The sequence below is a fragment of the Mixophyes fleayi genome, chromosome 7, assembly GCF_038048845.1.
Source record: "Mixophyes fleayi isolate aMixFle1 chromosome 7, aMixFle1.hap1, whole genome shotgun sequence".
Lineage (NCBI taxonomy): Eukaryota > Metazoa > Chordata > Amphibia > Anura > Limnodynastidae > Mixophyes > Mixophyes fleayi.
The window spans coordinates 102,918,062-102,943,916 of NC_134408.1; the positions used below are offsets into that span (position 1 = coordinate 102,918,062).

Sequence of the window (25,855 nt, forward strand, 5' to 3'; positions counted from 1 at the left end):
AACTCTTGGATCCTGACAAAGCGAATAAAGTACTTGATCTACAAGTCCGACATTCTTAACGTAATTGCTTTGTTTCATCTCCTCCTTCAGTTTCTCAAGCTGTTTTTCCAAAAGTCTAATTAAGGAAATCACTTGACTCAAGGTAGCAGTGTCTGAAATCACTTCACACGTGACTACTTTGGATGGTTTCAGCACCTTGCACAACACGGAAAATATTCTCCACTGTGCTTTAATTGTTGAGTTCCCCGGCGCTGGGAGGGCGGGTGGGGGGGGAGGGAGGGAAAGGGAAAGGGGATATGAGAAAGGGAAAACAAGTATCGTAGGCAAATAAATATTTCAGCAAGTAAACCAGCCGGTGTACTTGTGTTTATTAGAGGTAGAAAAGCTGAAAGCAATAAATCAGTTCCAGCTGAACTGTATTCATATGAACATAATACCGGAATCATACGTATATGGACATATATATAGGAACATGAGTCTTGGACAATAGTCATTAGCTCCTGATGCTCAAGCCAGCCGGCTTAAACACTAACGTAAGTGTGAACACAAAAGGAATCAAAACTGTAGTATGCCCATCAAGAATGGCTTGTAAGGTTCTAAAGGTACTTTGTGGTAAAGCCTGGATATCTATATACAGAATCTGTACCTGTTATTTCTAATTGGCAGCAAGTAGATCCAAGAAACAGGTGGTATCTTTGAAACATATAAAGTCTCGTTCAAAGCTTGAACAGCTGGAACGCAATAGGGATCTTTAAACACGCTTCTAAGGTAAACACCAATAAAGTCTGTCAATCCCTTGAATTGCAACTTTGTGAACCGGACTAGCAAATGAATACAATAAGACCGTTAGATGGAAATGAAGACTGAAGATCTGTATGTACTAATCTTTTAACAAGAGTCCGTAAGCCGGAATAACAATATAAACTAGAACCCGTTGACCGGTTATCGCTTGATGTGAAATAATTAAAGTCCGCGATGGGGGTAGTGCACTTACCCTTACCGAGGATGCATCCTCCAGGTGTCCGGTTCCTCTTGTTGAAAATCTCGCAGTGGACGAGCCCATTGGAATTGTGGGAAAACACCAGCCGGCTCTTGGCGTGTGCGCGCTAGGTAGCGGTATCCGAGCGCCGTTGTATATAGAATGTAATGTTGATAAGGATATCGATACCAAAAATGATTATAATGTAAATCCGATGACTTGGGGTACCTCTTAGGTTTGGAGGGAATAGATGTTCTATTATATTGGTTGTTATTGGATGTCTTTAGTGTCTTGTGGAATCGTGGTTGGATACAGGGCTTAGAGGACAATTGGGGATTGTAATCTCTAATGTCCCTAAGAAATTTATTTTCTTTGGTTTTGATGATCGTCTCTTCTATTTGTTGTAGTTTGTCTTTGGTTAGTGTTTCCAAATTCTGATAGTCTTCTAGATGTTTAATTGGTTTGAAAAGATATTCTATTAGGGAAATCTCTTCCTCAATTCAATTTAGAGACTGTTCCCTGTCGTCAACGATCAATTTCATTAATGAAAGGGAGCAGTTCTCTAGTACATTATTCCATTTGGACATTAATTCATGGTTCTCTACATTAAAGGTAGGTTGTTTTGATATGCGTAGGCCCCTGGGGACAATTTTATTTTCTATGTATTTCGTGAGTGCGGTAGATTCCCACCATTGCTTAATTTCTAGTATCAGTAGTTTCTCATATCGTAGAAAGTTGTCGTAAAAACTATTTGTGCTGACACATGGTTCTACAATTCTCTCCTTTTTGGAGAAGATGTCCCCTAACCTATGTGTCCTATGTTCTCTTTGTGCTTGTAGCATGTCAGAAGGGTGGGGGGGAAAATGCAGCAATAATATCCTGGGACCTTTAAGGGTTACTAGATAGACAGATATGGATAGTCTGTGGTTCCCAAATGGGAGTGGATGCAGCCAGGGGAATAGATTGAAGGGGAATGGTCCCAACCCCTAAACGTGGAAATTGTTGAGTTCCCCGGCGCTGGGAGGGAAAGAATGGGAAAGGGGATATGAGAAAGGGCAAACAAGTATTGTAGGCAAATAAATGTTTCAGCAAGTAAACCAGCCGGTGTACTTGTGTTTATTAGAGGTAGGAACGCTGAAAGCAATAAATCAGTTCCAGCTAAACTGTATTCATATGAACATAATACCGTAATCATACGTATATGGACATATATATATAGGAACATATATATAGGAACATGAGAGGTAGAAAAGCTGAAAGCAATAAATCAGTTCCAGCTGAACTGTATTCATATGAACATAATACCGGAATCATATGTATATGGACATATATAGAGGAACATGAGTCTTGGACAACAGTCATTAGCTCCTGATGTTCAAGCCAGCCGGCTTAAACACTAACGTACCGCCTGTTTCTTGGATCTACTTGCTGCCAATTAGAAATAACAGGTACAGATTCTGTATATAGATATCCAGGCTTTACCACATAGTACCTTTAGAACCTTACAAGCCATTCTTGATAGGCATACTACAGTTTTGATTCCTTTTGTGTTCACACTTACGTTAGTGTTTAAGCTGGCTGGCTTGAGCATCAGGAGCTAATGACTATTGTCCAAGACTCATGTTCCTATATATATGTCCATATACGTATGATTCCGGTATTATGTTCATATGAATACAGTTCAGCTGGAACTGATTTATTGCTTTCAGCTTTTCTACCTCTAATAAACACAAGTACACTGGCTGGTTTGCTTGCTGAAACATTTATTTGCCTACGATACTTGTTTTCCGTTTCTCATATCCCCTTTCCCTTTCCCTCCCTCCCCCCCACCCTCCCTCCCAGCGCCGGGGAACGCAACAATTTCCACGTTTAGGGTTGGGACCATTCCCCTTCAATCTATTCCCCTGGCTGCATCCACTCCTATTTTGGAAGCGCAGACTATCCATATCTGTCTATCTCCACTGCGCTTGACTAAAATACATCGACCCTCCTTTCCCAATGTCAAGGCTTGTGGAGTAAGCGTGGATGGCTTTTCGCTCCTCCACCCGCAGAAACATATACAGGGTGGAATTCCACCTTGTCACCACCTCTTGCTTCAGTTGGTGGCAGGACAAATTTAATTGCTCTTGTAGCTGCTGCAATCTTCTACACGCTGTTGCCGAATGTCGGAAATGTCCAGATATTTTATGGGCCACAGACAGTATCTCCTGCACATCCCTGTCATTTATAAAAAGCTCTACACCACCAAGTTTATTGTGTAAGCAAAACAGTGAATGTGAGGGAAGTCATCCAACTGTAATGCTCTCACAATATTAGTTACGCTATCAGAAATGACATATCCTAAGGATAGTACAAGCAGGATAAGCCATGTTGCAATGACATCCCTTAGTTTTTGTAACAAATTGTCAGCTGTATGCCTTTTAGTGAAGCCGGTGATACACAGAGTAGCCTGCCTATGACAAATGTGACGTCCTTGGGTACATGCAGCTGCTGTTCCTGCTGGTGAAAGCGAATCACCAACCCAGTGGGCTGTCACAGTCACATAATCTTTAGTTTGCCCAGTTCCGCTTGTCCACATATCTGTGGTTAGTTGTACAGTGGGTAGAATGGTATTTGGTAGCAATAATTACATTTTTACAAACCTTCTGGCAGAGGTGAGGAATAGCTTTTCTAGTGAAATGGTGTTGTGATGGAATTTGGTAACGGGGACATAAGACCTCAAGTAACTGTCTAAAACCAGCTGCATAAATAGTGGATATTAGACGCAGATCTAATACTAGCATAGGTGCCATGGCGTCTGTGATCCGCTTTGCAACTGGGTGACAGCTTTCATACTTGTTTCCTCTCGCATAGGATTGTTTAGCAGTCAATTGTTGTAATCTACTAGTAGTCTTCTTCTTGGTCTGCTTCTCGGATGAAGATTCACCCCCAGCAGCAGCAGTGGGACTACCGCTCAAAAATTCTTCTGAGGAATCCAGGATAGTGGAGGAGTCATCTAGCCTTAACAACTTGGATGCAGGACTAACTCCGATCGCTAATGAGGATATTGATGAGGACGTTGCTGTAGGGGTAGATTGCAGGCGTTGGGATGTAGGTGAGAGAAAGGGACCTAGCTGATTATATACTGTTTGTTATTTTTTTAGCATAAATTTCTGATTTCCCCAACAGCTTGCCATGAAATCGCTTCAAATGACATAACATGGATGAGGTTACTAAATGGTTAAGGTCCCTACCTCTGCTGACTGTGGCTTTACAAATGCTACAAATGACTAGACAACTGTTGTCAGGATTGTGTAAAAATAATTCTAAACATAAGAGGTGGATTTTTGGTTTTATGTCCAGGTATGACAATGGCCCTCTTCTTATCACGTGCAAGAACTGCCTTCACCAGTGCATGACTTACACAATCAGCATCATCCTCATCAACATCCTCATTAGCGCCCTCGTCGGCTACACAAATATCCCCCTCATCATGCCACAATTCCAAATTGGCATCCTCAATTTGTGTATCACCGGCTACACTTGGGCTGTTCAGGCACACATCTGCAAAAATGCTGAAAGGGGCTTTCTTTATTGGTACACTATCAGAATGCTCAGGATTGCACATAGCACTGGATAGACTCTCCTCAGGGATTTCTGTAATTTCTGAATCTGAATATACATTTTCCTCTAATGCCTTACTGTTTTCTTCCACCTTGGCTTTTACATGTAAAACTATTTACACTTGACTAGTAAATAATTCCCTTTTTTTATGATTCTCTGTCTATAAATTGATTACCATGTAGAATGGAAATATTGTCATCCAAGGCTTCACCTGCAGCCGGTGTTTCAATTGCCAAGGCGTCCGGCTGGACTCAGTTCTGAGTTATCTGTTTACACAGCAAAATGTATCTGCGAAGTATCAATGGGTAAGGTAAATTAGGGGCTATGGCAGTCACCATTTTCTTTGGTCTTTAAGTGCCATTGTCAAAAGAGTCCTTTGTATACTCTTGGTTGCCCTATGGGTGCAGAGCACTTTAGCTTTGAGACCTTGGCTCCAGCCAGAACAGAGCTGTAGACCAGCATAAGCTCACTCCCCGAGTCCATGACTTGTAGTTCACCCGCACAGTGAGTTTAATTAATGAGGGGCCACTGATTGCAGAAGTCCAGGAACAGCAACTTAGAAAGACAGGCCCAGCTTGGGCATTTGAACAGTGCATGCGATGGGGATGTGGCCACAGTTTTGGCAACGTGGTCAACATGGGTCATGGCTGTGTCGCTTTAAACATGACATATTATTTATTAAAATGGTGTTGCTCTCACCTGCCTGTTAGTGTAGATTTCACAATCCGTTACTGGTTTCTTGAATGTATCCTGGAATGTTGGAACCTGTTTGGAAAATGTATAGGTATATGAATTATTGAATTACCAAGTAATAAGTGAACACATTACACAGATCATGCAGTATAATACATACATTATAATATAACATTAAATTTATCACACCACCCCCCAGCCACATCACACAACCACTCAGTCACATCACACCACCGCTCAGCCACATCATGTCACCCCCAGCCACATCACTCCGCTGCCCAGCCACATCACACCAAACACCAGCCACATCACATCCCCATCATCCACATCACAACACTAAAATTAGGAGCAAGATACAGCGCAGCCCATGGGAAGGCACCTGTCCACATAAAACCCATCCTCCAGTGTAAATCCTATGAAAGGAAAGGAGTCTGGATGCAAAGGAGAAGCCGAAAGGTGGACCCAATATCCACCTTTGCCAATACAGCCCGAACCCCAGTGCTATGCACAAGCCTAGGGCTGAGTCAAAGGATTGATAGGCACATGACAGTACCGTGCCTGTATGGCATGAATGACAGACACCCCGGGCAGGAAGGATAAATGCTGAATGAGATGGAACTTCTCAGGAGCCTTCCAAGACATCACCCCAATTGGGGAAATTGCCATGGCCTGCAGCGGCAGCAAGGTGCCGCACATGCATCCTACAGATACCACCTTGGCCACCTTCCCAACTAAATCCCCCCGGAAATACATAGGCAGATTTTAAATTCAGACATCTCAATTGGCAAACGAAATCCCATCAGGAATCCGGCCCACAATGTTGCCGATGTCTCTGATATCTGGCCAGCCAACGGGCTAGGCTTGAAAAGATAATGGGGGAAGAAACCTTACAGAGAGCCTACGGGGGCAAGCCACTGTCTCTGTCCCCCTTTGTTGTGCTTGCCACATTACATTGCCAGGTGACTCCCTCCACAGCACAAGTAGGTATGGGTGAACCTGCACGCCATGTCATGAAAACATTGCCTCCTATTGAAGGCAAAACAGTTCCTTCAACGCTGTGAAGGTGTGCCAAGTCTTTCCCACCACGGGGAACAAACTGGTTGGCCACCGAAAACACCCAGACATTCCTGAGTAACTTTGAGCCCGTCTCTACATCCTTGAACCTAAACATAAGGCTTGGGTGTCCATCATACTAGGCTCTGAATTCCTCATCATACTTTAGCAGGTACCACAATTGGATGACGCGTGCACATCACAAACGATTGAGCTTACTTAAGCACCTGTCACACTCCGCTCCCTGGGGACCTCTACCCGAGCCTCTAAACACTGACTGTCACTTTTATTCCTGTTCTAGAGCAGACGATTAGTCATGGTCTGCCCCTGTATTTACTACACCTGTGTGCTGGTCAGGTTTTACCATTGGTCAGCCTCCCTTTATAAGGCATCTCCTTTCATTCTTGCCTAGGCAGCTGCCTAGGGTGTGGGGCTTTATAGTTCTTTTAAATATTCCAGCTTGTATTTTAGGTTTAGTGATCTTTTACAATACGAGTAGGAAAATGTATGTCCAATATTAAAGAGCTAAATCTTTTACATGGATGTTTCCTGTGATATGAAATACCAGAAGATATAAAGTACAATTACATTCAATCCACAAATTAAACCATTTACAAAGCACTGTCTATACTGAACGTATGTAATAGCCAGGAATTACAGTGTTTGCTCTCCTTTGGTCTGGCAGAAAAAGAGCTCCAGGTGAGATATATGTTCTAACCCTCACATAGACAAGACTAATTGCATAGATAAGGGTTTTTCTTCTTCTTCTTCTTCGTCTTATTATTATTATTATTATTATTATTATTATTATTATTTTTAAACTTTATGTAGAAAAGAAACAGGTAAACAATCACAATAAATTGTATTGAAGAGGTAAAAGAAAAAAAAGAATGCATATTGTTGGCCAGACTGGTGAAAAGCGGAGAGGGTGGCATGAGAGGCAAAATCTGGTGGGCAGAGGGGCATGAGTGGTCAAAGCCTGTGGACAGTGAGGGCATATGTGAGAAAAGCTGGCAGGCTGGGGTTCACATGTGGGAGAAAATCTGGTAGGCAGGGTGGTATGTTAGAGAAAAGCTAGAGGGCAGAGGGTATCATGGGGCAGAAAAGCTGGTGGGCAGCATGGGCATGTGAGAGAAAACCTAGTATTGGGTAGCATGTGAGAGAAAATTTGGTGAGCAGGTGTGTGTAACCTATGTATAGTGATCAGTGTGTATGTGGTGAGTAAATAGAGTAGTACCTAGGGAAAGATTGGTTGGCAGAGTGGCATGTGTAAGAAAAACAAGTAGGCAAGGGGGGCTTGTGAGAAAAGCTGCAGTAGTGGAGCATGGACAGCGTTCTGCATCAGACATCAGTGCATTTGGACTGCAGACAGCCAGGAGGAGGTAAGAATTATTATTTAAGGTTTACAAAAGTCAAGAGTGTGATGGGCTGAGAAGTGGGCTTTGAGGGAGGAGGGGCAGCAGGCCAGAGCCGTAACTTAGAATTCTAGTGCCCTGGGCGAGAAAGACAAATGCCGCCCCCTAGCCCTCAATTTTAACCAAATTAATCTAAAATATTCCTAAATTGCGCCCCCCTTCAGCGTTGCGCCCTGGGCGGTCGCCCCTGTCGCACAGCCCTAGTTACGGCCCTGCAGCAGGCTAAAGCTTTACCTAGGGCGTCGCAATTTCTTGTATCGGCCCTGCATAACAATGCCGCACACCCTCTATTTTGAGGTGTTCACAGAGGTAAGCTACTTTTTAAGGACATTTACTTAGATGTAGAAACTGTTAGACTTTTGGAATAGAGACATTCTCATGTTGGAGTTTTGAATTCCTGCAACTCAGTGTTGATTGAACCTACTTTTTATATGTCATTCCATATGAATGTTTAAATATCTATACCTGCTATTGAGAAGAGACAAGTTTCTGAAAAATAAGTTACTAACATTACTAATACTAAAGTTACATATTTTTACAAGCCAATATTTTAACAGTAAAATATGTCAAAAAGGAGTACAAATGATCCTTTTAGTGCCCTAAAAGATTTGGGATAAATGGAAAATACTGTTTAAGTATTTTAATCCTTTACTCTTTCTTAATTTAAATAATTATCAAATACATTTTATTTTGGGCTGTTTACATTCCTAATTGTTTTGTGTTATATATGTGAACAGCAGGACATAGAGAGACTTTTACGACAGCACGGTGCAAATCAGTATAATCACCATCACTGTTTTCTTGCAAGGGGCAACAAAACTCTACAGCACTGGACAGTCAGAGTTACAAATCATACAAGATGCAATCACATATAAAAACAGAGCAAATACATACAAGGTTGATAAATGAGGTATAGACATGAGACTAAGGGAGAAGAGGGCCCTGCATGTGAGAGCTTACAGACAAAGGGAGAGGGCAATGCTGAGATGATCTACTGGTACTTGGAGTAGACATGGCACTGGTGCTGGCATAACATGTAGAGTGAGCAGTATTAGGTGGAGTTAGGATAAGCTATAGAAAAGAGCTAAGTTTTGAGAGTCTACTTGAAAGATTGAAAGTTAAGGTGGTTAGTAGTGAGATGGGGAGGTATTGGTCACAGGCAGATTGAAGCGGATGAGAAGGAATGTGTCTCGTAACAAGGTCAGAGATATATGAAGGGGAGGAGTTGGTGAGGGCTTCGAAGTTAAGGTCTAGTAGCTTCAATTACATTTTGGAGAAAAAGGGAGCCAATGCAGGGATCTGCAGGGTGGTGCAGCAGAGAGTGGTAAAAAAGGGACATCTTCTATCAATATTTAAAGGAGGAGTCACAAGACAGCGCAAGGGACTGGATGTGTGGAGTAAATCTTAGGGCGGAGTTCAGGATGACACTAAGAGAGTTGGTAGCTGTGAGGCAGACTAGAGTAGGGTTGGAGACACTTGGAGCTTTGTTTTGGATATGTTGAGCTTTAGGTAGCATTATGACAGCCAGGTGGATAATACCTAATTGCACCCACTGCCACTGCATGCAAAAAAAATTTTTTGTCTCTTTGTCTCATTACTTGAACCTCCACTGATTGTAGCTCCTTTGGGGACGTGTTATGGATGTTATAGCGGTACCTAAGAAAAACTATCTTTTGACATTTAAGAACTGTAAATCACAACTTTTAAAACACAGATGAAACAATCAGCCAATATATTTTAATACTGGTGAGAGGGAATGCCAAGTGGGTTTAACCTTTTTTTTCAATGTTCCCAGCACCCTGCTCTCCCCAGAGTGATAAAGTCCATCTACTTGCGCATTTATGCATCCAACATATGTAAAGAAATGTAATTTTAGCAATTGAAACCATCATGTACATAATTGGGACTAACTAACTATGCAAAATAAGCAAACCTATCAATCTCAACCCGCCCATCATCCTAATAATTAAAAATTGCTCATATAAAAATATGTAATCTTGCCATGCAATAACAGTGAGTGAAGATGTGTGAAGCCTCAACATTGAAATAATGTCTTCTACTGCATTGGACCATTGAATGCTTAGTAGATGCCCCTATCATATTTCTTACAATTATAAGTATTTTTAGATTTTTCATGTTATACTCTAAAGAGTTTATTCCCTGTTTATTTCACTACTAAAGTACTATGTGAATGTTATTTTATGTCAAATTAGTTAAGTATAAATAATTACATATTAAGTGGTCTCAAAATTCAAAAGATTAGTGCACCATATTCACAAAGTGTATTCTTCTTTACTTATCTTTTTACTTTTTTCACATTCTTCAAGGCCCATTTATCATTTGCACTAATGAAATATTAGCAACATATTTTTTCATTTGTTAGTATACTTTATTTTGATTTAATTTATTAATTAACATGCATGGTCTGCTAAATATTTTCAAAATAATTCCTGAACTCTCCGGAAAGAGCCAACTCTAGGGGTGACGGCTCCCCATTCGGTGTATCTCCTGTACTCTCCGGGTCTCAGGTAATACTGACGTCCCCTGTAGTTGGGCTGCTCATAGAAGATCCAGTGTCCCTCAAGAACATTGCAAGATTGGATATCATGGTAATTAAATTCTTCATGTACTTGTGGACAGTCTTCAGCGAATTCCATCATCTGACCTCTGAATTCTTCCCTTTCATAGATCCTGAGCCTAAAGGTTCCACGATGCTGTGAGAAAATAACAAAAATCTTAAAAGTGATATTATAATTTATTATCTTATTTCTTCGTTCAGTTGAAAAATTAAATGTATTATGTACAAAAATAATTGTGACAAAGTTAATAGATTGAAGCAATAAATGTATACACATACATCTATGAGACATGCCATTGACATTTGCTGAATTATAATCAAGTATTGCCTCTCACTATCTAACAAAGCAGCAAAACAGACCTGTCACTATTGGGAATCTAGTCTCAATGTTGCTTAGTACTTTGAACCTATGTTGCAACAGTTTAAAGATTGTGAGGTCTAACCAGATTAAACATAAATTGTCATTAATTTGTATATCTATAGTTGTATAAAAACATAATTCTTAGTATCACCCAATGAATATTATTTAAATATATATTTTTTTAAACCAACCTTTTTGATTATCTTGACATTTTGCATTATTTACTATTCAAATCGTCTTATCACTTAATGATACCTTTTATTCACTCATAAAAGCTCTACATAAAATGAAAATAACACTAACCACCTTTAGAGACACAACATAAATTAACTATTAGGTGTGTTTACGTCTCTGCTGGGATAGTTTAAAAAGTAGGAGGAACTTTTTTTCAATACTTTTAGAAAATTATTACTACCTGAGGAATAACTCGGCAAGACCTTATAGAATCATTAAATCCCATCCACTGCTGAAAGTCAGGATATTCTCCCCTCCTCAGGAAGTATTGGTGACCACTGTAGTTGGGGCGTTCATATAATATCCAGTTTCCATTTTCCACACGGATGGAGTTGCAGCGACTGAAATATGAGTGCAGGTCAGAACAGTCAGAGCTGCACTCATAGGAGCGGCCCTGGAAGTTCTTGTCCTCATAGAAGATGATCTAGAATGAGCAAACTAACACATTTAGCAAAAAAAAACCAACAGCTACATAACAATAAAAAATAATAAAATGTTGAAAAAACATTGGTAAGTGGTAACATTTATCAAATAAATGATGAACTAAAACTAGTGTCTTTTTCACTATTTTTTTATTATGCAAACCATTTGTACACTTTAATTTTGGTCTATGCACATTATAATAACAACACATAGGTGACTACAGAGAGTTAAGCATGTTATAAGTTAATTACGCTAAATAAGGATTTGGCCCAATAACGCTTATACATTATCCATGCATATTTCAGTAATATTATGTCTATACCTTGTTCTTTAATAATACATTTCCTTGTTTTAATCGATATATTAGAGCTTATTCTCTTTTATATTCTGACATGCTGTAATAGATGTTATTTCCAAATATGTTTATTTATTAACTTAATGCTTAATATGAATTTTAAAGCCTGCAATATCAGCATATCTAACAAAACATTTACAATTTATTATCTATATTTTAACGCATAATATACATGAAAAATAAGTACATCCTTTACCTTGCCCATTTTTCCTGGAGTATCTCTGCTGAGGCCTCAGTACTGTGGAATCACACACAGCTGTCTTTATATATACGATGTCCATTGCTTGATCTGCATTACTAACACAATAGAAATCTCGCTTAGTACAAACAATGTATAGTATTTCTCTTTTCACTCTATATCGAGGCCGAGAATGTTCAGTATTTTTACACCTCTTTTGTCAGCTTTTAATTATCACGGGTCCACGTTTAATTGCTAGTGTCAGTAAATAAATAGTCAGCACAGTTAAGTGCACATGCCACTTCATCTTTCCCCTCCAAAATAGGAAGAAGAGAATGTAATTGAAAATGAATTCAGTATTATATTCTTATTAAAAATGTATGTAATATTTCACAGTTGATTGAATTGCAGCTTTAATAATTCAAGAACTAAAATGTATTGTATGTAAAGTTTTAATTTCTATTAGCACTACCATAGAAGTAATTTTAACATATAAAATGTATGTAATTTATTAAATACATTGTGGGAGTGATTCATCTTCGAAAGCAGCCTGGAGACAAGTTGTGGTTTTAAAAGGAGCACAGATCTTGAGTACATGTGCATCCGTATTAAAATCCAAGTTATCCAAATCTCAACTTATGTTTCCATTGGAATCTGGGTATGAGTAGGCTCTGCCTAAACAGTGTTTGTCATATGTTAACAGAGAGAGCACACTGTAGGATACGCACATGCATATATGCAATATACACCTGCCCTATAGCTGGTGAAAATTAAATGGCTAAAAGACACATACTTTAGAGAAACTCAGATCATGAATTGGCCACATCTGTGTTGACATGCCCTTACTGCAAATTGCCTACGTTTATCCGCCCCTTCAATCACCCATTTCGCTCTTCAAGTCATGGGCAGTAGTGTCATTTGTGTTCAGACATGAATTGCATGCAACTGCTTTCATTGGTATAAGGTCCATTTCTGAGATATGGCTGCAAATGGACTTACATCCAAAGTTTAATCAGGCCCTGTATATTCAGGAAAGGAGGGGAGTAATCCGCACAGTCAGGTTATGCCTCATCTAAAAATCAGATCATTATTTCAAATGAGGGGGTGCTCTTTCCATTATTAACATAGGCAAGGACAAAAGAAAAAGAAACAAAAGAAATGGATTGCTAGAGCACTCCTAATCTAGTCCAAGTAATATGGAGTTACATTAGAATATAATGTTTAGGACAAATACCTCAATTAATAATTATGTAAATAGAAACATATCAAATGATCCAATATCTCAATGTATCATTTTATTTTATTTTTTCTATTTTTAGGACAAGTGCCTTTATTAATAATTATACCTTAAAAACATATCTCTACTGAGATTAATAATATCCTCATGGTAAATAAGTGAAATAAAAGAGAAAAATAAATGTGAAAAAAGTGCAAAAGTGTATAAAATACTACCACAGACAGTGGAGCCAGTATAGTAGCAGGAATATATTGATCCAATATGTTTGGTACAAATCACATCACCCACAATTATTATATGTAGACTAAATAGGATCCAAATAGATGTATATCATACAGATCTAGGTAGAAAATAAGGATAACCCAATTTAATTTCCAAAAGGGGAGACAGAGACATAATTGAGGGAAAGACAGGTTATGTATTTGGTCGCACAAAACTATTCACAAAGGACCACCTGTCTTATCCCTAAATGATATATGTTGGCCACTAATATGATGTCTAAGGCAAACAAGGTCTGATAGAATAAGATAGCTAACAAATAGGATTATACCTATTGATAATTCTAACAGTGGAAGTCTATTAAAATTCCCCTTATTTTCATCACAAATAGAATGAGTGTCTCCCCATAGTAATGTGATTAACCAAGATACATTTATTAACGATCCTATGGCTGATCTTAAATGTGGTATTCAAATAATGAGTAAAAATTACTTTATCTGGGTTAGATTAAAATTCACACATATATGGACCAGCGCTACCAAACAGAAGCTATTAGTTCCTGAGTATTGTGATTCAGAGTCCCCTTGTTGATCTAGTCAATAATTTCCAAATGAGTAATTATCCCTGTTGCACCTAGGTTTGATCAGACGCACTAATGTAACATTATATATGGGTGTTAGCCACTTGCTATTTGTCCATTACAAGGCGCTGAATAATAGCAGAAAAAAAAACTGCTATCTCAGGTGTAAAGAGCGGCGCTTATTGTGAATTGTATCTAGGTACTGACCATTTAATATTTTCGGTCAGCAAACACTAGTGATGCCGCCGCTTGGCTCAAACTTCCGGGTATGAAATCAATTACCCATAACCCCCCAACGTACGTTTCACTGCATAGAGCTTTATCAAGAGGACTCCACATAATAATTGTGGGTGATGTGATTTGTACCAAACATATTGGATCAATATATTCCTGCTACTATACTGGCTCCACTGTCTGTGGTAGTAGTTTATACACTTTTGCACTTTTTTCACATTTATTTTTCTCTTTTATTTCACTTTTTTACCATGAGGATATTATTAATCTTTACCATGAGGATATTATTAATCTTAGTAGAGATATGTTTTTAAGGTATAATTATTAATAAAGGCACTTGCCCTAAAAATAGAAAAAATAAAATAAAATAATAAATTGAGATATTGGATCATTTGATATGTTTCTATTTACGTAATTATTAATTGAGGTATTTGTCCTAAACATTATATTCTAATGTAACTCCATATTACTTGGACTAGATTAGGAGTGCTCTAGCAATCCACTTCTTTCCTTTCTTTTTCTTTTGTCCTTGCCTGTATATGCAGGGCAAAACAGCTTGCTTGTGCACAGCTGTGCCTAAATGTCCATCAAGTGTACACCTACTTTCCGCTCCAAAGAGATACCTCATTAATTTGAATTTTTCTGTGGTTTGAGAGGTGGAACAATCTGTAGAGGCATACTGTGCAAAAGTTTAAACCATCAAATCCCAAGTCCTACCTACTTCCACTTTAAAAACACATTAAATAAAACTTTTCAGTTTTTCTCCTTAAATACGGACTAATGACTTAAATTATTCATGACAATGAGGGCATATCAAGACTACTTTTATTACACGTGACAGATTTGTGAGTTTGAAGGCCTTTTATTTTACATTTGGCAAAGTGTGTCTAAAAAAGAGCTATGGAACTGCAAAAAATGTATCCCATTGAAAGTATAGGGTGTAACACAATATTTACTAGTTCAGATCTGCTTCAAAAATTGAACTGCCATGTTCCCCTTCACCAAAATGTGTCCCTAAAAATGTGCCCTTCCCCTTCCCTTTTTCTCATTTCAAAAATCTTCTTAGCACAATGATATCTAATTTTTGTATTACTCTAAAAACTAGACAGACTGATGCACCTACTCCATATTTTTCAAGAAATATCTTCACTGCACAACTCCTCCCATTGGTCAAAGCAAACTTATTTTTCCTCTGCAGACGCTGCCATCTTGTTCTGTAAGCTCATGTGCTTTGACAGAAATCTAGGAGCAACTGCACAAATCGAAATGCATCAAAAAAGATTTATTGTGAGTTTCAGTACACACACACACACACACATACAACACACACCTAGTTTTTATCATTTGTATTTATTTTCATTGTTCATTCCTAGTGTCTTGATTAAGATGAATGAGTAATTTATTCAGTATTCTTTAGCACTTTGCAATCATTCTTAGGTCAAGTTACCTTTACTATTTGCCTAATCCTCTTATACTTGTATTTGGTTATGTAGATCAGTAACAGCTGAATAGCTTGTCTCTTATAATCAATAGGTGGCTGGTCGTTCACACATACACTGTGTTAATGACAACTTGAGCTACAATATTTTTGTTGCAAGCAATTGCTAGGGTAATTCGGTGATCTCATATTGCTAGGTCCAGTGCTTGAAATGGGGAGGAATGTGCCAGTATATCTGATACTTCTTCGCCCCAATTCACAAGCATCCAGGGCCAGCAGATAACGGGGAAAGCAAGACAGGGGAACTCCATGCTGGAGAGGTGCTCCACCCCGCCTGCCTTCTCTGCTTGTCCATCGGATCTGCATCCCGTGGCAGCTCCCTGCTCCTCTCTTGCCCATTCTCACTGACAGAGTTGGGTCTGGCTTCATCACGTCCCGACACTGTCATTGAGAAGTGACGCAGAGAGGAGACAGGACACAGAAGAAACAGAAGAAAGGAAGAAGAGAAGACGGAAGTAAGAATATCATAGAAAGGTAAGTAGAAATGAAGGGGAACAGCAGTGGAAACTGGTTAATGAAGTAATGAATGAGTGCATTTTGTGATTGAGGAGCACAGGGTGATAAAGGAGGGCAAATGGTGATTGAGGGGTACAGGGTGATAAAGGAGGACGCAGTGTAATGAGGGGCACAGGGTGATGAAAGAGGTCACAGGGTGATGAAGGAGGGCACAGTCTGTTGACGGTGGGCATATTGTGATGGATGTGCACAGTGTGATGAAGATGGGCATAGTATGATAAAGGTGGGCACATTGTTATGGAGGGTGCACAGTGTAATGGAGAGGGGCACAGTGTGATGATGGGAGGGGGCATGGTGTGATGATGGGAAGGGGCACAGTGTGATATGCAGGGGGGCACATTGTGCTATAAGAAGGCACAGTGTAATGATCGAGGAGCAGAATGGTGTATTAACTAGTGAGAGGAAATAATAGGAGCAGGAACAGGGATAGATAGAGTTTATCAAGGTATATGGGAGGAGTGAGAGAAGCAGGATGTGAGGAACAGGGAAGAGCAGGTAGGGAGGGAGAGAGGGGGATACCTGCAATGAAGAAAGGGACATATAGGAACAGAGAAAGGAAACAGATAAGGGAAAGATAAAGGGTCACATGGAATATATAACGGAGATACTTTAGAAAGTTGTATTATAATATTGTGGAGATATGTGGCATTCGGATGGCAGTTGGAGTAAGCTATACACTGGCTCAGATTTTTGCCCAAGCTCATTCTTTCACTTACTCTCACAAATATACAGCTTGTGATATTTCTAAATACTGTTGGCAATTGTCACAGCAGCGCTGAGGATCGACTTCACACTGAAAAGAAGGCTGTTTTAGGATCTACTGAACTACCATTTCTGTTAAGCTGTGAGACTCACCTGTGTGCTGTTCTGCACACAAAGTGCAATATCATGGCATAGTACTACTTCCTTACAAACTTCTCACAGAAATTTACCATCTATGAAACTCTCTGCTCCTTCAGAGGAAGGGGGACTGTGGGTGAAGTTGCAAAAGTTTCTCACTGTCACTAAAACCTATCTCTGTGACTGTTTTGTTTATGTGGGTATTCAGACTAGCTGCCGTAAGATTTCTCATGTGGAAAGTTAACTTACAGTGGGTTAGGGAGACAATACAACAATTTTTCACAATAAAACATACAAGAAAGATACAATACAATAACATTAATATAAAATGAAATATTAAAATACTTTTACTGATCAGATTTCCCATTTCAAAGCGCTTATTTTACTGCTCCATGGAAACCATTTAATTAATCGTAAATTACAAGTACCCCCCATGCCACCTCTTCTTTATTGATCTTTTTAAAGAAATCCCCCCCCCCCCCCTTCAATTACATTCTATTTGTGAGATGGCCATAAATCTTAAACCAGTCGGATCCTGATTATGTTCTTTAGAAAAATGATGGGAAACAGTATGCGATGGGTATCCATTCTGCATTTTGTATAATTGTTCCGCTATTCATGTTTTCAATTTCCTTGTAGTCCTCTCAATATATTGTTTATTGCATGGGCACTTTAACAAATAGATCAATTAGATGTGTCACACGTTATGAACTATTTGATTATGAAAGTTTCATGGGTTTGAGATGACATAAATTCTAGTACAGGCTTGATTCTTCTACATCCTAACTTCCTACAATTTATACATGCGACACAATAGATAAAAACACTCTTTAGGGTCATTTGGTTCAGCCACGTACAACCTTTCTTCTCCATAGGGAACATTTAGAAATAAAAATGGAAATAAGACAATATCTGATTCAGTATATCAGTATATCAAATCAGTATAACAAAATAAGAAATACCAATTTTCATGTAGGATTACAATATTATTTCACAATGTTTAAGATTGTAGTTTCAAAAGGTTTTATTTATTTATTTATATATATTCTTAAAATATTTTCATATAATGAATTTGATAAATATAGACAATTCATTGGTATAAATCTATATATAATGTGGCAATTGGGACACTTTGTCACCATCTAATAGAGGAAAGAGCGGTGGTTTCCCTGGGAAACCACAGCCTAAAGGTGCAGAGAGGGTTAAATTTGCACACACACACAGCGCAGGAGATCAGGTGGAGCACCTGGTTTAATCAATTAAGTAGTCAGCCAGAGCAAGGCCTGTCAGGAAGCTTAAAAAGCTGGGTTTGATCCGTGCGTGAGAGACTGGTGACAAAAAGTGGTCAGTGACCAGTTAGGGACCTAACTGTTATAGCCAGAGTTGAGGGCTATTGGATTATGTTTATTGCTGTGTAAGTTTCATTTTGTTTGCTGAAGACACTGCTAAGACTGTTTATCCATCCTGACAAGTAAAATAAACGTCAAAGTGCTTCAGAAAAACCTGCGTGAGGAGCCATCTGTTTGCACACTTTTCACAATAATATATAATGCAGCTTGTGGAATACAAGGATGAATCGGTATATTATGGAACATCTATGTGCTTACACTAAAGATAGCCACAAAACTGTAGTTCCAATTTAAACTACAGGCCTTTTGCCCATAAATGGTCACCGCACCATAGCTCTAAATAAAAAGAGCATGATGATAGATGGCTCAAGTACAACTATACATATGATAACTGAGGATTATATGATAAATGTCTATGATACAAAAACTTTGATGTAATATTGTATGACAAGTTCGCGGCTGGACAGCGCATGCGCAGTGTGTCCTCCACATGCGTAAAATGGCTGCCAACATTAGCATAAATAAATGGAGATGGGATAAGAAAATTTACCCTCTTGAAAAAGTCTTCAGAGACGAATCACGTTGATAGACACCAGCTTTTGCTTCATACATATATGGGACTCATTCTATGAAATGAACATTGTTTTTATTATTGAAAGTCATTTGATACCTGAATTTTACATGTAAGTGGATATTGTGTTCAATCAATATATGTTTTATATATTTTTTAATGTGGACCATTTCTTCAATACTTTATGGCAACATCTGTACATGCGGCGGGCTGCTTCTGCCTACCAGTATCACCACTAAACTGAATTGTAAGTGTTTTCTACTCTTTTATAGTTATTGGCTATCCAAATAGATTTCTAATCCTCTGATAACATCTGCTTATCTATTCACATATCTATGTGGAGCCTGTACTGCAAGAATTAGGATACCAAGATCCTCGCTGCCACTGATAACGCACGATCAAGCTACATATAGGACTCCATTGGTAACAAGGAATTACCTGGCCATTTATTGTAATGTTTGTATTCCACATGGGTATAGTTATTACTATAAGTGCTACACTGTGATTATCTAGCATTAGACTTGGATAATATGACATCTAGCTCTAGTGTCATGATCAGATATTGAGCGCTGTGTATTTTTTTTTATTTTAGTGTCTCCAATGATTGCCTGATGGAAAGATTTGGAAAACTTTGTCACTCCCATAACATTCCAATGTCACTAAAAATAACTGCAATCCATGTGCTATTTCCTATTTGCCATTTAGTCAGGTGGTTTAATATTTTTCTTTGAGAGGATAATGGCTTTTGCATGGTCACTAATTGTGTCAAACACACACATTTTTGTATTTGCTATGTATCCTTGTATATGTATAAATTTGCAATAGACTTTTCAATTCCCTTTATTGTAATATTTTTTTTCTTTCTTTAATCCACCAATCCCCGCTTTACTTCTGCAATAACATCTATAGATCAAAAAGTTAGTTGACCAACTTTGTAGCTAATGTGCCTATATTAAGCAAGGGAATTAGTGGAAGTTATTGGAAAAGTAGTTCAAGTAGATTTGTGTGAATTAAAAGCTTGTGTTTTATGCAAAATTGGAAATGTATACAAAGCTACTCCTAACTGATTATTCAAATGTCTTTTCCCACAAAATAATATATATTTTTTGCAGATTGGATTTTTTTGCTTATCACTGGGCATATTCCCCTGCATCCAACCAGGTGTATACATCAGCTCACAAAAAAATTGCCCACTCTGCAATGTGTTCTCTTTAATTCCTAATTACAATTTTGTGACATCACAACTGCACTCGTGGGCCCTGTGTGCTGACAATTTGGTACATAAATAACTCTGAGGTTATGAATTAGCTGAAGAAGTTATGTCATCTGCAGCAATAAACATAATATATGTGTGAAGAGTCACTGGGTTTAAATTGCTTATAGGTCCTTTGATAACAGGTAAAAAGCAACTTGAAAGATATAATTATCTTCATGTATGTGCTTGCATATAATAATTTATGGGACTATGACTTTACATGTTACTAACCATGTGATCAGGAGCACAGTTGCGGCAGCATCATCTATTATGCAATACATACCTGTCTCTTACTTAATTTCTCTATTTATTGAATATTGGCAATTGTAATCTACTGCATTCTATGGCATAACTCATATATGTGGGATTATAGCTTAAGCATCCAAAATGTAATATTATTAGTATCAAGGGTGAAAATGTAAAAAGTCCTACCTCTCAAATTAGTAATGTTGCAAGAATAATTATGTAACAAAGTCCTTCTAGGAATGAAAACCATTTAGAGAAAGTTCATGTGTAGCTGTATTTTATAAGATTTTTAGAATAAAATACAGATATATATATTTTAAATGTCTAATAAAAATCTTGAACTCTCCTAATGGAGCCAACTCTTGCATTTGATGCACCCCAATCACTGAATCTCCTGTACTCTCCAGCTCTCAGGTAGTATTGGCGTCCTCTGTAGCTAGGTTCCTCATAGAAGATCCAGTGGCCTTCAATCACATTGCAGGATTGGATGTCTTGGTAGTTGAAATCTTTGTAGATGTGAGGACAGTCTTCTGTGAATTCTACCATTTGGCCTCTGAAGTCTTCTTTTTCATATAGTCTGATCATGAAAGATCCTGAATACTGTAGGGTTCAAAAACATGTTTTAAATGTAAATATTATTTATGTGGATCTATTTATAAATTAGTTCATTATATAGTTTAAAACAAAAAGTATGTAATTGGAAATAGCTGAAAATATCAATATAATAACCAATATAATATAATATAATAATATACAAAACAATATAATATAACAAGAATATTAAATGTTATTATATTATATTAAGTTAATTTTGGTTAATTGCTTTTGACTTTGTAACTTTATTCTTGGAGGGAAAAAAAAGTTTTTTTAACAGACCAGAGGGATCATGTGGCAAGAACTGATGGTATCATTAAATCCCATCCAGTGCTGGTAGTCAGGATATTCTCCTTTCTTAAGAAAATATTGGTGGCCTTTATTGTTAGTTTGCTCATAAATCATCCAAGAGCCATTGTCAACTTTGATGGAGTTGCAGCGGCTCAAATGAGAGTGCAGGTCGTTATTGTCACTGCTACACTCATAGGAGCGGCCCTTGAAATTCTTGTCCTCGTAGAAGGTGATCTGTAAAAAAGAAAAAGAAAATAATTTATTGTAGCTGCTGATTTGTCATTGCATAGGACTGAACATGTCAACAAATGCACCAATGTGTTGATGATAACAGCATTATAAAAATGGTTACTGAAATTCAAAATGCATAATTTTTCTTTTTCGACATTGTGGTATAAAACATAGGTGCCAAGAATGACTCAGAAACAAATGAGTAGAAATTTATGCTTTCCACTTCTTGTAGAACAAAGGTTAATATTTTGTTATTACAATATTATTAATATTATATATTAAGGTTATTATGTTATTACAATTTGTTTTATCAGGGTATATGGAAAGGGTATCTGTTGTGTTTATTTATTGTGTCAACTATCTTGTTATGGTATTAGCATCTATTTATTTATGACACAATGTGTATTGTATATTTATTTTTCTTTTAGTTATAACAAGCACAATTATATGCAGTGTAAAATGTCAATAGTGTCAACAAATCTTTCCCTTGTTTAATAACTGATTTTGCACTTATATCTCACTCATGACAACTAAAGAGTGAATTAGTCCAATTTTATAGTAAGATGCAAAACTTAATGAAAAGTTAGATTAGTTGGCTTAATGTTCAGAGATCAGTGAATTAAATACAGGAATAAGACTGTGCGGATTATGTGCAAACATTATACCATATAGTAGCCAATCTATGACCTCCTTCTCTTTTGACTGATCAAAACTTGTTTTCTGGTAAATAGCTATTAAAATATGCCTGTGTCTTTCAAGTTTTGCACTTCAATCTCAAAAAAACTCAGTTGATCCTTCTCCAATAAAACGTAGTACAATTTGATTTAAGATAGGGAAAATTCCTTCCTGATTACCTACAGACAATCAGAGTGCATCCTTGTTAACATACTATTCTTTACCAGTAACTCTGTATTTTTGCTTGGGGAGGATGTCCATTCTTTTTTTTAACTCTCTTTTGTGTCTACCAGTCCTTGTGGGAGTGTATTTCACAGTGTATATGCTTGTATTATAAAGGACCTTTTTTAAGATGGAGATTATAATCTTCAACCACAGAGGGTGATTTCATATTCTCTGTGAATACCTTATTTAATGGAATAATTGGTTTGTATATATTGGCAGGGTATGACTTTGTAATGTTTTTTAATTTTTTAATTAAAATTTTAAAGATTTTTTCACAACTGGTGTTGGTCTGTTATAAATTATGGAACAACTTTGGACCTATTTTTGCTAATATGGGCTTTGACCAGTATTGAATATTGAATTGAGTGCATCCTCTTTTGAAATTGCCCACAAATGTATTTATTCCAGATGTGACCTTGTCAGTGCTTCAGAGTCTAAACCCTTTTTATAGAAGATAAAATCCTATTTCCTCTAGTCATATATTGCCATAGATGGCTGTCATTGAGTCTTTCCAAAAAGGCTTTAATAAAATACATAAAAATCAGAGATGGTGGATGAGCTGTATCACAAAACATATCAAGAAGGACTCAAGAGCTGAGCATGTCAAGCTTAGTCGATGGAAGTAAGATGGTCAAAAGTTAGGAAGAGTCAAATATATAAGACAATTTTTGGAAACAAAAATCAGGAAGGCAGGGGACATATTTACAAATTGTCGGGAGGACGGGAGGAGGACTTAAAGGTAACATAAGAAATATATTGGATTTTTTTGCGAAAGGGGTGATAAACACATATAACAGATTCCCTGAACAGTTCACCACCAAACTGTATGTCTCTATGTTTCTTTGATCTACAAATAAATTTATACACTTCTCTATCATGGTTCACCACACTAGTTCCCCCTTTGGATCTAAGCTACATGCATATTTTTAGTCCTCGTATTCATATCCTTACAATTATCTATTAAACCTCATGTGTTATGTTGTTGTCATCTGCAAACACAGTGGTATTACTTTAAAATGTTATAAGTGGTTTACTATTGTTCACCAATTATAGCTTTAGTCCACATAGTGTAAGAACTATTATTAACTGCTCTTTCATGTGATAAGTTATTATACGTGGTTACCAATAACAATATTAATTAGTAACTGAGACTGAAGGAGAGGAGCAACAGTAGAAACCAACTGTAGCTCCAACAAGAAATCAATTCAAATTTTAACTTTCTTGTTGAAAATGTTATAAAGCCAATATCAACTACATAGTTCTAAGGTTATGTCTACATATACATCTAATTTATAGCATTTGCAAGGCATTGTCTCAAAAGTCAACTATTGAAAGCGAAATCCTGGTATGCAGGAAAAATTATTTTTCTGCATATTATGATTTCTTCCTGTAAGTAAGAAAATCTATTGCTTCACAATGACTCTGAAAGATGCCTGGTCAAATGTTAGTAATTATTTGCTGACTTTGCACAAATCACTATAATCCTATATTCAGAAAAAAAAAATTATACATATATTGAGCATAAAATATTTTTTGTTCATTGCAGTGTATAACTGTCAGTTATTTTAGATATTAAAGAATGTATTCTTATTTGAGCAAGCCCTGTGAGTTTATAAGCTGAAAAAAACTTGAAAAAGTTGGTAACAAATTGTAAACATTAGTGTGAAGCTCTACAATTCAATTAAAATTATTTTTTTGATAATTTTTCACACAAGTTTGTACATCATAGTTGCCAGTAAAAAATATTTGTTCTTACCTTTCCCATTTTGACTTAATGAAAGGCTCAGTGATCTACAATAGGAGAGGTAGCAGCTGTTATATAGAGCTGTCTATCGCTTGATCAGCAAATGGAAGACAAAACATTTTTTTCTGCTTCTGGAAAATGTATTGTCCAGTTGACTTAATCTTTTTATCCTTTCTTTGTGCAGTTCTGCACAAAGCTGCACAATGCTTTGTTGCTCAGATTCCTGGCATTTCTGATGATTATATATCCTCACATGAAGGATAGTTAAACATTGTGGAATGAAAAAAATGTTTAGCAGAAACTGAACTGACATATAGCATAGTTTACCTACAGAGAGAAAAGATTACAGATGCACTAAAACCACTGCAGTTTATCCTTAAATTATGTTTTGCCTAGTTGTATTTGATTTTATCTACATATTCACCACGTACCAAAAGGTTGAGCTGCCCATTTACCTACATTGCTATAGACAAATTTAAATGTATAAACATTTATCAACCCAAACCAGTGGTCGAAGTGGGTGTGTATATTGGGGTATGCCATACCGACACTTCTCCTTCTGCCTTCATTGTAAAACTATTAAACTCCATTCGCTTGCATTCCCATTAAATTTTTCATACCACCACTTATAAATTTCCACTTTGACCACTGACCCAAACTAAGTAAAGAGGGTTATAGGAACATTTAAATAAGTGTTAAGTTCAACCTATAGTTCCTAGTGAAGAAGTATATACACATATTTCAGTTTAAAGGTGTTTTCTATATTAGTAAACTTGCCATAAATACTGCCTACTGCTTTGCATTAACACTCACTAATGTAAATTTATGCTGTAAATGAAATGATTGGGTGGTGCTCTAATCAGATCTGATTATAGTCATTTTATATTATCACATGTGAATAAGGATTTTTATTTTCTTATACAATGCAGTTATTTGTAAGTGAACTTATAGTTTCTATAATACTTCATATTCTTGTTCTCAGACTATCTATGATATTGACTAATAATTGTCTCAATTTTTGTACATTAATGCATGTATCATCTTCTTGAGCAATGATGGGCAATCTGAAACACTTTAGGGGCTGCATGTTGCACCCCTTTAACCTTCAAAAGGGCACCACATTACACTTGATCTCAGTAATAAGTTAAAACAATACATTTAATCAAAGAAAGAGCCAACTTCATGTAATAACATATTAGTGGGCATTTTAAACAAGTGTTATAACCAGGGGGAGGGGGGTTGTTGGGTTCACGATAAGGTTTGGAGCAGCCTGTTGCCTATCACTAACCTAGAAACTAAAATTTATGTCCATCTGAAGCAAATAATTTTTTTTGGAATACATACACATGATGATATATGTTTATAGTGGTATTTTTTTTAATGGTAGACATTTTTAAACATTCTTTAGAATTTCATGTATTCTTCTATACCAAGGGATCCCACTCTATGACTCATAGCTTAAAACATGGGTCACTATGTCATTTAGGAGATGCTCTACTGCACATGTAAGAGTAATGGAAACTTTGGATAGGATAACTATAATAATCATTAATAAACTTAAAACTAAAATTTCCTCCTTTAAAATTTGAGGTGCTGCTCTTCTATTATTTGTACCTTTGTGCCAACAAACAGGCTGACATAAAGCTTGTTATCATCTTGTACAAGCAACTACATTTTG

At 37.2% G+C, this 25,855-nt stretch overlaps 2 protein-coding genes across 2 annotated transcripts; both read right to left on the reverse strand.

Annotated features, from left to right (window-relative positions):
- Positions 1–10,164: 10,164 nt before the first annotated feature.
- LOC142096999 (gamma-crystallin 1) lies at positions 10,165–12,073 on the reverse strand. The gene is made up of 3 exons (XM_075178608.1): positions 11,891–12,073; positions 11,098–11,340; positions 10,165–10,457 (listed from the first exon to the last, which is right to left on the reverse strand). The coding sequence occupies exons 1-3, from the start codon at positions 11,897–11,899 to the stop codon at positions 10,182–10,184; spliced, it is 528 nt and encodes a 175-aa protein (XP_075034709.1). The 5' UTR covers positions 11,900–12,073; the 3' UTR covers positions 10,165–10,181.
- An 8,646-nt stretch (positions 12,074–20,719) lies between these two features.
- Positions 20,720–24,271, reverse strand: LOC142097000 (gamma-crystallin-3-like). Its single transcript, XM_075178610.1, has 3 exons — positions 24,190–24,271; positions 21,294–21,536; positions 20,720–21,017 (listed from the first exon to the last, which is right to left on the reverse strand). Exons 1-3 carry the CDS (start codon positions 24,196–24,198, stop codon positions 20,742–20,744), a joined length of 528 nt encoding a protein of 175 aa, XP_075034711.1. The 5' UTR covers positions 24,199–24,271; the 3' UTR covers positions 20,720–20,741.
- Positions 24,272–25,855: the final 1,584 nt, after the last annotated feature.

Bases quoted from the DNA above. Each gene is read 5' to 3' on its own strand.
- LOC142096999 (XM_075178608.1), bottom strand. The intron at 10,458-11,097 runs GTAGTAATAATT...ATTTTCTCACAG, and splicing joins CTTGCCGAGTTATTCCTCAG to CATCGTGGAACCTTTAGGCT.
- LOC142097000 (XM_075178610.1), bottom strand. The intron at 21,018-21,293 runs GTCTGTTAAAAA...TGAACCCTACAG, and splicing joins CTTGCCACATGATCCCTCTG to TATTCAGGATCTTTCATGAT.